At 51.8% G+C, this 16,918-nt stretch overlaps 1 protein-coding gene across 2 annotated transcripts in view; it reads right to left on the bottom strand.

Moving 5' to 3' along the window:
* Nucleotides 1-5,129: 5,129 nt before the first annotated feature.
* Nucleotides 5,130-16,918, bottom strand: part of NSMCE1 (NSE1 homolog, SMC5-SMC6 complex component) — a 62,257-nt gene continuing 50,468 nt past the window's right edge. For both annotated transcript variants that reach the window (XM_037814772.1, XM_037814773.1), the window contains exons 3-8: nucleotides 13,990-14,111; nucleotides 12,939-13,016; nucleotides 10,614-10,760; nucleotides 6,875-6,991; nucleotides 5,860-5,980; nucleotides 5,130-5,362 (exon numbers count right to left, since the gene is read on the bottom strand). In XM_037814772.1, coding sequence (XP_037670700.1) covers nucleotides 5,286-5,362; nucleotides 5,860-5,980; nucleotides 6,875-6,991; nucleotides 10,614-10,760; nucleotides 12,939-13,016; nucleotides 13,990-14,111 — 662 coding nt within the window. In that variant the 3' untranslated portion in view covers nucleotides 5,130-5,285. The remainder of the gene's footprint in view (nucleotides 5,363-5,859; nucleotides 5,981-6,874; nucleotides 6,992-10,613; nucleotides 10,761-12,938; nucleotides 13,017-13,989; nucleotides 14,112-16,918) is intronic.

Here is a 16,918-nt window from a genome sequence, read left to right as displayed (position 1 = left end):
TGATTTTAAATTTCTTTATACTTCTCTACAATTTCAAAACTATAGAATATTTCAAAATAATTGTAATCAGAAAAAATAAAGGTAATTTCATTTTTAAAGTCATTTGTTCAACTGAATTGCACTGCTGCCTGTTGCGGGGAATGAGACGTGCAAAGAGGATGCAGTGGGAAGCAGCAATGACAGGTATGGGTGCAGGCAATGGTCCCACAATGGAGGGAGGGAGAATGGGATCCGGCGAGCGGAGGGCAGGGCTGGGTCTCGAGGGTGCACAGGATTCTCCGTGGAGAGAGGGAGCCACACGCAGTTTGGGACTGTGGGGCCTGGGGTGGGATGTGGAAGTGTTGCAACATGAAATGAAAGAGTCAGTACAGTGGGGGTTGCTGCAGGCCCTGGAATGCCAGGTGTGCTGGGTTGAGCTAGGAACCTGACTCAGACTAGTTTAATAACAAAACCAACAACAAAATAGATGCATTGACTCCCACACTCCCACAGCAGGAGAGGGTGCTGGTGGAGCTGTTGGGGAAGCCCAGGCTTCTCTCCTTCCCTGGCTCCCACGTCCACTGGTCTCCCCTGCCCTCTTGTGGGTAGGCCTGGTCCACAAGGAGAAGATGGCCTCAGCAGGCTCAACATGGGATCCTATCAGCACCGTGAAGACACAGGCAGCTGCTTGTCTGGCTCCAGATCAAGGAACCCCAGGGAAGACTGATGGGCTGGGCCTGGGACACAGGCCTACACCTGGTGCCACCCCTGGAGCCCGGGGCATGGCTGCTGACAGTCACCTGGGGTACCTGGAAGGGGCATGGGAAAGTTGTGCTGAGCAGCTGAAACTAGCTGCTAATGTCCTCCCTAACCAGGCCCAGAGGGTAGGGCTTTATCATGCAGGTCTTGGGGGCTTCGGAGTTCTGAACTGAGACCACCAGAACTAGCAGCGGAGAGTTGGCAGGAAATTCAGAGTGGGGGTGACAGGCATGACGGAGAAGGGGCAAATGCCTGAGCTCTTCAGAAACTGAAATCTTCCAGGCTCCGTAACAATTACTTGTGAGGATGTAGTTTATCCCGCTACCTGGCATTGTTAATTGTATTTGCCTAGTTCATCACATGAAGAATTTACACCAAATCTCGATGCCAAAGGAAGCGAGGCATCAAATAGCAGCAGGGGAGCTGTAGCTGAGGGGCCTGCGGGCCCTTTCCCCGGGCTCAGTGACCTGTGGCCCAGCCTTTTCAATCCCACCCATCCCAGCAGGCAGGCCCCACTTCCGTGCTGTTGAAGAAAATCCGTTCATCTGTAATACAGTGTGATTCTAAAGTGAGAGACTAGGGGGAAATTCATTCCAATATGACCACGAAGCCAGACCACCTCAAGCAAATGCCCCCTGTCAGATGGGAAGAGGATGGAATGGTCACATCCTATCGGAAGAGCTCCAGTGTTGCCGGTAATCCCAGCTCCTGGGCTGGCTGTGGTTCTGAGGACAGTACACTCTGAAGTTGATTTGGGATTGAAAGCTCCGAGCAACTGTTCGCAGAGCCGAGGAGAGGACCCCACCACCTCCACCACCACCACCACCACCACCGGCAGCTGAGTGGGGGCCTGCTCAGGGGCCCAAGTCCTGTGTCAGACACTGAAGACGCAGTCCCTGCCCTCCTGGGAATCTAGGGTGGGGGTGACCTTGGAGAGGGGATATGAGGGGAAGACAGACAGTAAGACATGGTAATTTCAGATAGCGTTAAGGGCTATGAAGGCCATAGAGCAGGCTAACAGGTTAGCAAATGGCAACGGGGGAAGCATTGGTGGGAACGTGGTTTTTTGGTAGTTGACATTTGATTGGAAGTCTAGATGCCCAGGAACCTGGAATTGCCCATGAGATTGGAAGGAGCTGCCAACCCTCGGGTACCAAAGTCCTAGGGCAGGAAAGCATTGGCCCAGGGAAGAAAGAAGCCAGTGGGGCTGGAGCAGAGGGAGTTAGGGGGAGAATGGAGCAAGGACGGTAGAGCGGTCTGTCAGGCCCGGGCCACACGGCCTAGCAGCAGTGGGAGGGAGTCTGGACCCCACTAGCAGTGGGAAGGCACCAGGGTGTTACACAGGGAAGCACTGTGGTCTGATTTAGCTGCTATTGTGGAGAAGAGCCCGGAAGGGGGTAGGCTGGCAATCAGGTGGTTAGTGAATTATGCTGATCCCGTAAATAATTCTGGGAGTGATGGGGGCAGCAGTGGCGAGCAGAGCAGTGGAAGGTCAGGCTATGCGGGTAGGCAAGGCCCAGATCCAAGGCCCTGAATGCCAGACGAGGAGTTTGAAGTTTTGCCTACGGGTTTCAGCTGGGGACTGTCGAGGAGCAAGGAGAGAAGATTCCGGCCCTAGCAAGGTTCATGTTGGTGTCACCAGAAGGACTTGGAGGCCATGGGGACTGGAGGCAGGAGGGCCTGTGTCCCCAGTGGCCTTGTCCCCAGTGACCACGCACTCAGGATTCCTGGGTCACCAGCCAGCACTCGCCTGCATCTGAACCATACGGAACTGCCTCTTTTTTCACAGCCCAACCCAACCAGAGAAGCAGCAGCTGTCTTTCCGGAACTGCTTCCTCCCTCCTGACCACGGTATTTGTCGGGGTTTTTTTTTTTTGCCTCTTGACTTTCATCCTCCCTTCTTCCAGAACAGCCCTTGATTGCATTTTGGAGAATTACCTTTCCCCCAGGGAGTGGAGTCTTGGAGGGTCTGTTAATCAGGGCCCACTCCCTCTCCTAGCCGACTGAAGGGCAGAGCACCAGACCCAAGCTAGGCCAGTCCCTGGACCTGCATCTGAAGTGGTGGGTTGGGAGGATGGAAGAAATGACTGGAGTTCACTTACTGTAGCAACTGCACCACTGCAACTGGGTCTCACCATTCAAAACCCCCGATGCCAAGGTCAATCTTTTCTAGACTGGTCACCTTAGCCTTCTGGTCATTTCTGCAAGGTACCTCCCATCCTTCCAAGAAACCCTTTCTAATTAAACTGGCTGGAGACAGTCCCTGTTGCCTGATTTGTCTACTGAACTCCCCACCCTGGCCTCATCAGTGGGCTTGTATTGCCTTCCGCGGGCTGGGCCGGGATCCTAGGCTGGCCCGTGGAGACTGGTCACACACCTTCTCACTGACTGGAGGTGGGCATGTGGGGCCAGAACTGGACCTGGGTCTGGCAGGCTAAGGAGCTGCCAGCAGGTGTCATTCGTTCACCACATCTAGTTGCCCCACCCCACCTGGGGTGAACCTGCCTGCCCTGGGTGGAGGCCACCTCTTTGGTGCCCCCAGTTCATTGTCCCTCTGCCTGGTAATACCACCTCCAACTTGCTTTGGGAGAACTCCCTCTGCGCCCTTGGCCGTGCAGCTTGAGGGGACTTCCCTACCCATGGCTTAGGTCATGGTGAGCTCCAATTTGCCAACTAACTGTCTTAGTTTCCTCGATTTGCCAACTAACTGTCTTAGTTTCCTCATTGCTAAAGCAAATACCATGCAATGGGCTGGCTTAAACAATGGGAATTTATTTGCTCATGGTTTTGAGGCTAGAAGTCTAAACCAAGGTTTTGTTAAGGTGATGCTTCCTTCCCAAAGACTGGCAATCTGGGGCTGGCTGCCAGTGATTCTTGATCCTTAGCTCCTCTGTCATATGCAATGCACGACAGCCTCTCCATTCTCTTCCAGATTCTGCTGATTTTAAGCTCCTGGTTGTTCCCTCTGTGACTCTGTTTCTCTCTCTGTGAACATCTCTTCTTCAGTAATAGGATTAAGGCCCATCCTGGGCCATAGCTTATCTGAAGTCACCTTATCAAAAGGTCCTATTTACATGGGTTCACACCCACAGGAATAGGTTAAGTTTAAGAACATGTTTTTCTGGGGTACATAGCTCCAAACTACCACAACTACTAATTGTCTTATCCCACCACCTCCATAAATATTCAAATTGGATCCGTGAGCCATGAGGATGTTATATTGCTGGGGCTTGGGGGAACTACTAAAGGAGACCTAACCTCTTCCTCCTTACGGCGTAGTATGAGGGTATGAGGGTATGAAGAATGGATCTGGGCTTTCTGGGATAACATCTGGAAGGCTCCAAGCAGGAGGCCTGCTCAATGAGAGCAGAGGAGAGAGGCAGAAATATGAGTGCCTGGTGACATCATTGGAGCCACTAGATCAAGCTGCTCCTGAAGCCAGTTCCACTTGTAGCCAAGTCCTTCCTTGTTTAAGCCAGTGTGAGTTGGGTTTTCTGTCACGATTGCAGAGTCCTGAGATATTGCAGGGGAGGAGAGGGTGGGAGACAGGAAACTGCAAGTGTGAGGGGTAAGGGTGAGAATAAGGAAGTGCAGGAAGCTGGGCGACTCGGGGAGCTAGAGGCAGAGACGGCCTACGCGAGACCTAAAGGGTGGACGGGTGTCAGCAGGGCAAAGGGCGGGCAGGAAACAACAGGGGAGTGTGTCCAGGCAGAGGGAATAATCAGTGTGTGCAAAGGGTCAGAGGTGGGAAACAAGATGTCTCATTCAGGAACTGAAGAAATGCCAAACGGCTGGCACCCAGGACCCGTAAGTAGCTGATGCCGAGGTGTAGGCCAGAGACTGGGTCCTGACCAAGAGCAGGGACAGTGGGGCTGGAGGACTGTTTGCAGGTGGACTAGACAGGATATGGGGCCTGATGGGATGCAGGAGGGCCTAGGAGAGGGAGTTATCCAGGCCAGATGCTCTGGCTTCCAGCTGGAGCAGCTGGAGGGGCAGGGGTGCCGGCCACTTCGACAGGGCACAGAGGGGCCCTGTGAGGAAGAGCACGTGTCCGTTCAAGCCAGGCCCATTCAGGCTGGCTGCTCCGTGGGCCCAAGGAAGGTCCAGTCTGTGGAGAGCTACAGAGGCCATGGCCAGAGATCACATGTGCAGGCTCAGGGCTGGCCAAGCCTTGACGGGACAACTGATCAAAGCCAGACTGAAGGCAAAGTCACCCTGACCAAGGAAAGCGACTGCCCTGGGCTGGTGGTGGCTCTAGAACAAGTAGGAGAGAGCTCTGCTAACCTCACCCTTGGAGCCCAAACTGAGGCTAGTTATCAAGTGAACTCCAGAAAAGAAGCAAAGGCCATGACACACAATCTCACAAAGAGGCACAAGACCACAGACCAAGGTTGCTGCTCACAAGAGTTTTATTCCAAACTTTAAACAAGAGAACATAAGAATAAGGGAGGTGACCCATGTTCAAGGGAAATGCTGGTTGCCTGGCTTGCAGGCAGGGCTGTCAGTCCTTCTACCCGAAGGCAGCGGGCCCTTCAGCAGTGCACCGGCTAGTGCTGCCTGGACCGCAGAGACTTTCTGTTGGATTTGGAGATACCAGCCTCCCTCTCTTCAGGATCAAAGACTTCTGTGTACAGAAAGGGCCAGGAAGATCCTATGAGTGGCAGGGGCTGGATGCAAAATACCAGCAGCACATGCCCCAAGGATGCCGTCCTGTGGCTGTAATATCCTTCACTGGTAACCCTCCCACCTACCCACCAGTGACAGTGGGGTTAGCGCCACCTTCCCAACCAGCCAACCAAGGGAGCAGTGGCCACTGCTTCCACTTCCGCCTGCTGAGACAGCTGCCAGAGAGGGAGCCTTCTCCAGCCTGGCTTCTCACAGGCCTTGGAATTCCCACTGGGTTCCAGAGAGCCCTGTGCAAGCAAGTCGGCCTGCACTTACCCCAGGAGCCACTTCACGTTGTGGGCTTTGGGTCCTGCTAGTGCAGAAATGCATGTGCTGGGGAACCGTCACTGGGCACTACCCGTTGCCAAAGGCTCGCTGCATACAGTCAATCCTGCTAGGCCTGCCCGCCCCCAGCAGCCAGAATGACAGCCCGTGGACTCCTCAGGGATTACGAACCTGGTATCTCGTGGGGCCAGTAGTCAGTACAGTGGGGGCAGCGTGGCTCAGAATTAGACTGGAAATACTTGGCGACACATGGCAAGTGCATTCGAATCCCACAAGTTTCACAGCTTTGACCCTGAAACCAGAAAGGCAACGGGGCCCTTAGACACACATCTAGCATCTCACAGACTGTTGGAGAAGCTGCTAGGGGAATTTCCAGCAGGCTATATATTTTTATCTCCTGGGCCCCAAATTAACTATGACAGTTATCCCAAAGCCTTCAGCACAGTGAGTTTTATTTAAGGATTCTGAATGAATTAACTTGGGTGGCTGTTCAGAGGATACGGAAGACTCTAGAGGCCAGAGCATGAAGCGGCAGCAGGTCAGACAGACGGTCAGAGCCGCAAGGCCCCTGTGCTCCCGGCTCTGCCCAGGGCCCTAAGCTGGCAGATCCTGTGGGTGGGGCACAGACCACTCCAGTTAGTCAGAAAGACAACTGGCAACCAAAATTGTAGGAGAAGCATGTGCACCCTTTGTCCCAGGACCTCCCCTTCTAGAAACTCAACCCAAAGAAACAATCCACAGGTTGCCAAGGATACATGTGCAGAGGCTCACCACAGCATAGTTGGCAACTGCCAGAAAAATGGACATTATAAAGAAGGCAGCGTGAATATGCAGCACTGGTTCAGCTGCTGGAGAGCCCTAAAGAGGGCTAGTAGTCTAAAATAGGTGATGGCCACAGAAAGATGCTCCCCAAAGAACTGCTAAGACAATACAGGTTTCAGGAGTCTTGTACTATGAAAGCCTTTCTGGAGAAAAATCAGATAAAAAGGAACACCTGTTTAGAACAGAGAAGCCAGGGGGAGCACAGGTGGTGCATTCACATGGGCAGCAGCTAGGGGGGTCGACCTGGGTCTCCAAGGAGATGCCCCACATCTGCTCTCAGCAGAGCATGAAACAACAGCCCCAGGGGCAGGGAAGTACCAGAATGTAGCCCGCAGGGGAGTTTCCGCACACCGGCCGCCAGTACCTGGATGAGGAGGCTGTGGCAGATGTTGCAGACCTTCACGGAGTCCGGGTAGGTCTCCCGGATGTACTGCTCCATCTCCAGGATGGCCCGGCCGTGCAGGGTGAACTCCCCTTCTTTCTGCAGGGACAGCCATGGGGGGCGGCAAGCTCTCAGTTCCGTTTCCCGCTCAGGGCCTCTGCCATGCCACAGTCTGAGGCCCAGGAAGACGCAGAGGCCTGGGTACCTGTTGCACTGCAGGTCATCAATCCCAGCCAGGTGGTGCCAACAGTACCCCCGGCGCAGGGCCAATTTAGGCAAAGAACTCAGAGGAACTGGAAATGACAGCCCCACCCCGTTTCCCCAGCACCTTACTTAGGCCTTCACAGTCAGGATTCACTCACCCTGCACAGCAGCCTGGAGCAAGGGACACTGTCATGGCCCTTCCAGACAGGCCAGGCCAGAAAGGGGCAGTATCCCCAAGGGGCAAACCCAAGACAACCCCTACCAAAATGCCCAATCCTCCCCCCAGCCTGGCCCACCCACTCCCCAGAGCAGCCAGTCTGATGTCACCGCAGCGACCATCGGAGATCACCGAACCAGCCGCATCACCTAACTTTACAGACAAAGCTGGAAACAGAGTCCAGAGAGAGTGGGGACAGGCCCCAAATCACAGAGTAGGTGGCAGAGACCCCAGTGGAAGATGCGCCTCCTGGTTCCTGCATCAATGCACAGGTCACACGCCACGTGCCCTAAAAACCCTGAGACGGCCAGGAAGCACGGAAACAATGAGACATGGCCACGTTCAGAGGCAGGGTTGAGGGAGACCTGGCATGGAGGGCAAAACTTCAAATATAGCAGGAGCCCATGAGAGTTTCTTTCCTCAGTGCTGACGAATGTATTAGGTATGTGAGCCATTACAGGTTCTCTATTTGTTACTGTCTGACCCCTTCACAGACGGGGAAGCAGGAGGAGCCTGAGTTGAGGGAGAGGAGGGCTGGGCAAAGGCCATGTGGGGGCTGGACTCAGGCAGGGAGATGGTCAGTGCACACCTACATTCTGAGAGGAACCCCCTTTTCTTCTGCAGTCTCCTCCACCCTGGAGCCTTCCCCCACTGGCCTGACCACCCTCCAGGCCCAGGCCTTCTGATGAACCATGCTGTGGCCTCAGCACCTCCGTGCCGTGTCAGAGACTGGCTCAGGGGCACAGGGGCAGGGCTATCCAGGCACTGGAGAGTCTCCCATCACCACGAGCAAAGCGGCATTGGATTGGTCTGCCCACATGGCATGACTTGGTCAGTGGGTACCAGCCTATTTCTGTAGAAAAGTCCCATTTCTGAAAGGCCAAGGAACAGACTCTGAAGTCCAGCCCCTTGCATCAAGGTGTGATACCCAGGAAGCCCTGTCAGGGGACCAGCCAGCACCCCACCCTACATTCCCTCAGCTGTGAACTCTGATGCACAGAACTCTGGCAGCCCTCGCCCTGCTATCCAGGTCAGAAAGCATGCCACCCACACAGAAGAATCGACTGAGAGCAATCAATACACTCAGTCTTCAGATGAGGCAACAGATGAGAAGCTTAGATGAGAAGCCCCTGGCTAGAGGTAGTGACAAATGGCAAATCCAGAGGAAGAACCTGGAGGCGTCTCTCACCACCATGCCCCTCCCCCACCGGAGCCAACAAGAGAACTCCTACCAGGGCTGCAGCAGCCCTGGCTGACATGGCCAGCAGGTTGAGTTCTGAGCACTCCCCACTCAGCAGCTCGAAGGACCAACTCATCCACCTCACCAGGACTCACAGCCGCCCTTGAAGAAGGCAGTGCCACCATCTTCAAGTTACTGATGAAAAAGTGGAGAACAGGAGTCTGGATTCAACTCAGGTCCAACCAACTCCAGAGACACTGTCTTCCAATTTGCTCCTCTCTGGAGATCAAAGGGCAACTCTAATGATGGGGTCAGCTACACAGCCTGCAACCCATACCCTGATAATGTCAGTGTCTGCCAGATACGCATGATAACTCGTGGGTCAAAGCAGTGTGGAAAGGGTGTACTAGAATGTTCCAACGTTTAGCTCTAGGGGGTGGGACAAGTGGCTTTTCAATGTGCTTCTTTTTGCATACTGATATTTTCTAAGCTTTCTACAGTGAGCAAATATTTCTTGTGTCCTCTTCCACCTATCCAGTCAAATTCATCCACCTGTCATCCATTCAGCCAGCATTTACAGAGCACCTGCAGGTGCCAGGAGCTAGATTCCATGAGAGGAGGCGATGACAAGTAAGTTGTAGCCCCCGCCCTATTCATCATTGAGATGGAAATGGAGCAGATGACCAGTAAGTTGTAGCCCCTGCCTTATTCATCATTGAGATGGATGAGCCCCTGCCTTATTCATCATTGAGATGGAAATGGAGCAGATCACAAAAAGATATCCCATTAGTGCCCTACAAGAGAATGGTCATCTATACCCCAAGCTGCCCAAGAACATTCCATATTGCCAAATCCACCCCAGAGAGGAAGAAAAACTGTGACCAATAGGGAGCTGCAGTCACCCTGCAGCGGGGTCTGAGCTTGGGCCCTGCCACTTGTAGGGTATGGCAGGGACCAGACCACTGAGCCGCAGTTCGAATGTTCGGCTAAAACACAGCTACTATCTATCTCCATCACAGGGCAGCTGGGTTGACTCCAGGACAAGATGCACACAGATATGCCCAGCAGCTGCCGGCTTCACCAGAAGCTCAGTAAGTGTGGGGTTCCTCCCCCTCTCCCCTGTCCTCACCCCCACTGACCCCTCCTGCCGTTTTCCTCCCGTCAGGCCCCTCAGGAACTATTATTTCAGGTCAGATTGCTAGGGATGTCCCCCTGCCACTTAGAAACCAGAAACTCAAAGCAATGTCACTATCACTACCCAGAAGCAAGCTCTACCTGGACAGGAAGTGAAGAATGACACCAGCCCCAAGCAGCAGTGTCCCACCACGGGCCTGACCACCAGAGGGGAAGTTCAGGGCTGCTAAAGAGCACGTCCGGAGCTGACACAAGCACTCATAGGGAGAGCTGGGGGAAACTAGGCAGAAGCTGAGCATGTCTGGTTCTTGGGTTTCTTGGAAACGGTGGTGCCTTTTTTAAAAAAAGAACTGAAACATTTGTTCTGCTCCCATCAGCAGGGCATCTAGAAACCTGAACCTGCAGGCTGGTCCTTGCAGATTTCCACAGCTCCCTCTCCAAAAGTTTTTCTATGCTTCCTCTTTACTTCTTAAGGGCCACTCTCCAAGTGAAAGAATCCAAGCACCAGCCCCGAATAATATAATGTGGGTAACGGGAGCAAGAGTAAGGAGAGCAGTGAACCCTGCCAGCTCACCATGTGTGCCAGGCGGCCCAGCAATAAGCACTGACTCACACTGTCTCTTTTTGCTCGTCATGACCCCTTGCTCCTCTCACAGTTGAGGAATGTGAGGTCACCTGGACCAGGGATTCTGCCCCAGGTGTGACCCCAGACCCTGCTCTTACCCACTGTACCATGCTGTACCACAGTCCAGGGACCAAGGCTCAAATCCTGGAGCCCCAAAGCCTGTGTGCAATTCCTGGAACAGATCATGTGACAAAACCTGGGGTTCCAAATCCTCCTCACAGGGTCACTATGTGTATTAATGCAGAGAAGGACCTGAAATGACCAGGCTCAACAGTTATCAGTTGGATATGAATGTGGCTTTGGAGGAAAACTTGTTACTCTAAAAAGCAAGCCAAGCAGAGGTGACCACCACGCTAAGTACCTCAATTAGCCATTTGTTTTGTACAAACTTCTGCAGCACATGCTCGGCCTCCTTCTTCTTCATCTTCTTGCCTTTAAGTTGATCAACCAGGTTCAAAATGTTTGTGGAAGACGCAAAGCCAGTTTCTGAGTCAATAATCAGTTCCAACTGAAAGAAACAGCAGGGACCATGTTTATCTATTAAATCGGCAAAAACAACTTCGGGTGATAAAATCAACTGCTGGCAGGGGTGCAGTAAGGCCAGGTGAATTTGTGCCCTGGGATGGTCCTTCAGGGAAAGCGATCTGATAATACACATCCAAAGCCATAAACGTGTTCTGTCCTCCTGACTCAACAGTCACTCCTGTAACATCACCCCAAATAAATAATGTCCAAAAATCAGGGTCAGTCACCTCCACCTCTCTTGCCCCCACCCTACCTTGAGGGAGAGGAACTGGAAAAATAAAGGTTGGAATCAATGAGGTGCCAGCTCTCCTTCCTCAAGGGTGGGTAGTGTGAGGCTGGGAAGGCAGGGGAGCAGAGGTCAGGCCCAATGTCCTTGAGTGGTCGTGTGGGCAAGTTAGGAGAAAGCTAGGTGGCCGCAGAGCAATGTGGACTCGGGGTCAGGAGGGGCCGACAGGCAAGTGCCTCTCACTCTTTCCAAAGCAGGGCAGGAGCACTGGGAAGATGCGGGTGCCTTTTTCATCTCATAGCACTGGTTCCTGGTTCTCAGTCTTGGCTGCTAACAGACCCTTGGATTGTACAAAGTAACAGCTTTAAGACCTCACCTTCAGAGATTCTGACGGGACAGGTCTGGAGTGAGGCTGGGATGTTGGAATTCTTTTTTTTTTTAATCACATTTTTTATTGTGGAATATAACATATATACATAGAAGTGATAACTCTCCAAGTGCAATTTAACAAGCAGTTAAAGAGCAAATTTCAAAGAATGTTATGGGTTACAGTTCCACTGTTTCAATTATTTCCTTATTGTGAAATATATGCAAAAAGGTAATAACTTTCAAAGTATGATTTAACAAGTCATTACATAGGAAATTTCCAAAAATGTTATCAGTTACAGTAACACAGTTTGTTATTTCCTTATTGTGAAATATAACATATATACAAAAAGGTGATAACTTTCAATTTAACAGGTAGCTATAGAGCAAATTTCAAAGAATACTATGTGTTACAGTTCTACCATTTCTCTCTCCTAGTTATTCTAATACCCTAGCAACGAAGAAAAAGAAAATTATATGGAGATTCAGTATTCATAATCCTTTGTTAAATTCCATCTTTTCTTTTGCTACTCCTTCCTCTAGTTTAATCACCTTCCCAATCTTCAGGGATGTCTAGGCAGTGACCACCCTATCTTTTTCATGTTGAAGATAGGTGTCGACATTATGGGAAAAGGGGACGCAACTGGTTGATGTTCTTGAAGAGGCTACTGCCTCTAGGTTTGGGACTTAGCTGGCATAGGAGCTCTCTAAAAGATTTAAGTTTCTGAAGAATAAACTTAGTGAGTGAAACTTTTATGGAGTCTCTAATAAGGTAAATCTCAGATAAGATAAGAATTTTGGGGACCACTGTTGACTTGGGGCATTTGGCATATCTAGCTGAAGCTTGCATAGGATTAACCGCCAGGATAGCCTCTCAACTCTACTTGAAACCTCTTAGCCACTGAAACCTTATTTTGTTGCCTTCCTTTACCCCTTTTTGGTCAAAAAGGCATTGTCAACCTCTAGATGCCAGGGTCAGGCTCATTCCCAGAATCAGAATTCTTTTTAACTCCCAGTTATTGTGCTAGGCATCCAGGGCCAAAAACCAGTGTCTCGGCCAGGTGCTCTGCCAGGTACCTGGTAAGAGGGGCTAAGCAAGCAGCTTGGGAGCCTGGTAGATCGATGCCTCACCAATGCCTCAGTGGGGCTTGTTCAAACACGGACTCGGACTGTGGGGGGTGGGGGAAGACCTGGGACATGGCATTTCTCACAAGTGCCCAGTGATGCTAATGCTGCAGGTCTGGGACCACACTCTTGTGCCCAGCCCTACGCCCTTGGGCAACTGCATCCCACACCCATGAGGCCCTGCTGTTGCTCCCCCAGTCAGGGTTCAAACCTGTAACAGCCCTTCTTTCCTAGAATCACCCAGGAGCAGAGGCTGGGAATTCTGGGCAAGGCTCTCAGCAGCCTCTCCCTGCGAAGAGCTTCCTTCTCAGGCAGCAACAGTGGCCTGGATTTCCCCCAGTGACCCTGTAAGATTGTAGTTTCCAATTCTAATGTCTAATGGATGAAGCCAGAAGTGTCCCACAAGCAGCCAAGCTGATAAGCAATGGGAGTTAATGTACTTACAGCCTTTCTAAACAGATCCAGTTCATTCTCTGCAAAATCTGATGCCATTTTGGAAATTGAAGTTGTTGCGAGATTCACCTAAAAGAATTAAGTCAGCACAACAGTCAGGTGTGTCCTTCCCTGGTTAATTCATCTTCTCTCACTCATGCACTGACTCACCAGACCCTGAGCACCTGCATCAAGGCACTGGAGGGTGCAGGGTTGACTGGGACCCAGTCTTCTCTTACAGGCTTTAATCCTTAGCCCAGTCAACAGGCCTGACCCCAGAGATTTTAGGGGTCCCAAGGTTGTACAGCATTTTCCAAACTCAGATGAATTTAGGAAGTTTTTCTGCATGCTAAGAGAGTTTCAGTACCAAAGGCATGGAGAAGACCTGTAGTAAAGAAATCCGCTTCGCCTTGTCTACCTGGTATTTACATGGGTTATCTGGCTGCATAAACTTTCTTTCCACGGAACAGAGTTTGGAAAACCCAGGGTCAGAGCATTCCTTTCCGAGCGCAGGCCTGGTTTCCAGGAGCCTATGAGGGGGTGGGCACCATCTTCCCTGGGGCCTGCCTTAGGTGGCTGCTTAGCAGCAGATGGGGAGTGCCAGCTTCTCCCCAGCCTGTATTTCACTCTGTCCCAGCTCCACAGGTATCAGAAACCAACAGGAGGCCCAACATGGCTCTCAATCCTTCGTGCTCCCACCTGCTTTTTCTTTCCACAGCTTCTATGTCATCTTCCAAATGGAAAACTGTTTTCTCCCTTTAATCCTAATCCTTCCTGCATTTGGGGTGACTTCTTGCAGAGGACTGTCACTGCCCTGTCCTGGGTGCAGTGAGCAGAGCACTGAAGTCAAAAGCCTGACCCTCATTCTGGTCAGACCCTGAGCCCTGGCGACTGGAGAGAAGACTTCAGATGCAGAGGCTGGTGGGAGGGCAGAGAGGCGGCCCAGGCCAGGGAAGCGGGACCAGGGGACACTGTTCCTCTCTGTAAATGAGGGCTCTGTTCCAGGGCTGTTGACTCTGCCTCCTCACAAATGCCACAAGAGGGCTCTCTGCCTTGCACTCACCAGCGCATAGATGGGCCTCCCGTCATCTTCTGTGACTCCTTTCTTTATCTCAATATACAAGGACTCCAAGACACTGTTAATGTTGTTGATGAAGTCCTCCAACTTCTCTACGGTAGCATTGCCTGGAAATAAACAGGCAAAAGAAGGGGGGCGTCGTCAGAATAACGTGGCTTGTTTCAATCATCCCGCCGTACCTGAACACAGGGGACAGCAAAGCCAGAAATGGGCAAAGGCCCCGGGCTTCCTTCTTCTGCAGCATTCAGAGACAAGCAGATGACCACAGAGAGCACTGTGAAGGAGACAGCCCCAGGAAGGGGTCTCTGGGGCTGCTGTTCTCGTCTTCTGCCCACAGGTCCCAGACTGCTTCCCCTTGCACAGGCCCCTGCTGCCTGATCACGCCCCACCGCCCCCACCACATCGGCACCCTCAGTGCACCACTCCACGTGCTCAGAGCCCGCAAGCAGCTTCCACTGCCCGGCAACATCACACCCCAACTCCTCTGCCTCAGCCTGCTTCCTCTCACCGAGCCTCTGCCCTTGTACATCCTCACATCTGTATGTATCCTTTTTCCACATCCAATTATGAAACGCCTACAGATCCTGCGCTGGGCTGGGCATGCACCTTGAGAAAGCATACCTCAGGTAAGAGGAGCAGCTCCCACTATGTGCTCAACACAGGAGAAGCCCTGTTCCAACCGCTTGTCACACAGTAATTGACTATCCTCCCCCCGAGGTCAGCACAGCACCGTCCTCCTAGGACAGGGGACGAGGCTGAGGCACAGTGAGGTGAGCTGACTCACCCAGGGTCACAGTGCTCAGTGCTGACGGAGCTGATGTGTGAACGCGGGCAGCCTGGCTCCAGCACTTGTGCCCTTGGCCTGCCTGCTGCCCCACTGGATGCTGCCCCTGCAAGTCGGGGGGTCACAGCACAGAGACGGGCAGGAAGCCACCACTGGCCTGGCATCATCAAACAAGGGCTGCCTGGGGAGGGGTCCCCAGCCCGGTACTCAGGGGGCTCAGCTGAATGGGCACCAAGCTGAGCCGGCAGGGACAGCAGGAAGCAGTTAGGGACAGGAACGAGGGCAAGGAGGGCAGATGAGGGCAGAGTGGGCGGCAGGGGCCAGAGCAGGCCAGGCAGAGGAGTGGGTCACCTTTCTCCTAAGGGCAAAGGGAGCGTCATCCCAGCTGGAAGAGGAGAAGGGGTCTGGTCAGCTTTGTGTCTTGTAATTACCCTTCTGTACTCTGATACTTTTTTTTAACCAAGAGTAAGTATTACTGTTTTTACTGTTTTAATTAAAATAACTAGTTAATTAGTTTTAAAAGAACTGTACCTTAGAAAAATCGCTCTGGGAAAAAACTGTAGGAAAAAACAGACAATGTGAAACCATTTAGGTTAAAAACAGTAATAAAACCAGCAAAACAATACTTCAACCTTTCCAGGGGCACATACCTACATATGGAAAGAAAAAGGAGGGCTACCCACCAAACTGGTGACCAAGGCCCCGCTAGGAAGGGGACTAAGATAGGCTGGGGGCATCGCGGGGCACTGAGCCTTATCTGTGTTGCCTGACTTCCCACGGTGAGCACGTACTTCTAAGCCACTTGTAATAACTGATGATTAATAAAGTTTGAGAAAAGTAAAGTTCACGCTGTTGGCAGTGGAGGACACAGTTGTGTAAAGGAGACAGTCATAGCAGAGGTTCATAATCTCCATCAGAGGGGATGGTGTGGGGCCCAGAGAAGTTAATGCGAGACCACAACACTAATGCTAACAGGCAACTTACAGCAGGGAGCTGCATGTTCCTTTTAAAGCTGTTTACTTAAAAAAAAAATTTTCATTTAAACAAAAAACATGTAATAACAGTGGAACGTGGACGTGGCAAAAATCATAAAGGTGGTTATGACAATGAAATCTGGCCATGCGCATGGAACAACTGCGAGCAGGGAAGTGAGACATGAGCCTACTTCCTGTCTCCGTGCCTTTGCTCACATGTCCTTCCCACCTGCAATCGTGCCCCTCCTTCTCACAAAGGTTTCTACAGCCAGCTCACACGGCCCTGTTTGCATGAAGTCTTCTCTGCTGCCCTCCATGAAGTGCCTCCGTGCTTCCTCCAGCTTCCACGCCACACAAAACCCTTCAGGGGCGCATGAACCTGGCTATGCCCTCAGCCTGGCCAGAAACACTTCTCCGTCCTCAAAGCGCCCGATTCTGGGACATGAGCCCATGGAAATCCAGCATTTCAGAACCATCTCTCACTGTCTTACTGGCAGGATTCTTTGCGGGCAGGAGCCATCCTGTCCACCCAGGTGACAGGTGGCAAGTCCCACCTCCCTCTGAAAGCAACAATTCACATTTTCCACTGAAAAGGCCCCTCTCCTGGGTGTCATTCAGAAAAATATACTCTGGGGGTAGATCAAAAACATTCTAATATACTGGATTTTCCAAATACTTTGTTTGCATAGGGGTGTAGCAACAGCTACTCTTCACCCTTTCCCCCTTACCCACCCCCTCTAGTTTGCTGTCCAGCCTCATTTTGTAGAAACACGAATGTTTTTGCTGTATTTTATTTTAAGAGGAAAAAACCCACTTCCTATAGCTGTACTTACTGCAGAAATCAACCATCCGCTCTGTTGCTCATGTTCTCGATTCCTACCCTTCCCTACCATACCTATGGCAGGGGCACAACCATATTCTCTATGATTAGTTGACAGTGAAAAGCTGTCTCAGATACCCTGTGCCATTATCTTTCTTTCTTCATCTTTACCTGAGAATTAACTTCTCTCAGGTTCAGCAGCCACCTCCTGAACTGACTTGACTTTCCAGTGACTATAGAGACAATGCAGTGCCATGCGGCCAGCACCAGAGCCAGGGCCAGCCTCCCTCAGCTCTCTGTGGGACTCAGGCAAGTCTCATCCCTCTCTCTCATCTC

Source organism: Choloepus didactylus, chromosome 21, assembly GCF_015220235.1.
Source record: "Choloepus didactylus isolate mChoDid1 chromosome 21, mChoDid1.pri, whole genome shotgun sequence".
NCBI lineage: Eukaryota > Metazoa > Chordata > Mammalia > Pilosa > Megalonychidae > Choloepus > Choloepus didactylus.
The sequence above is the reverse complement of the archived record's forward strand: the minus strand, read 5'-3'. Positions and strand labels throughout refer to the sequence as shown.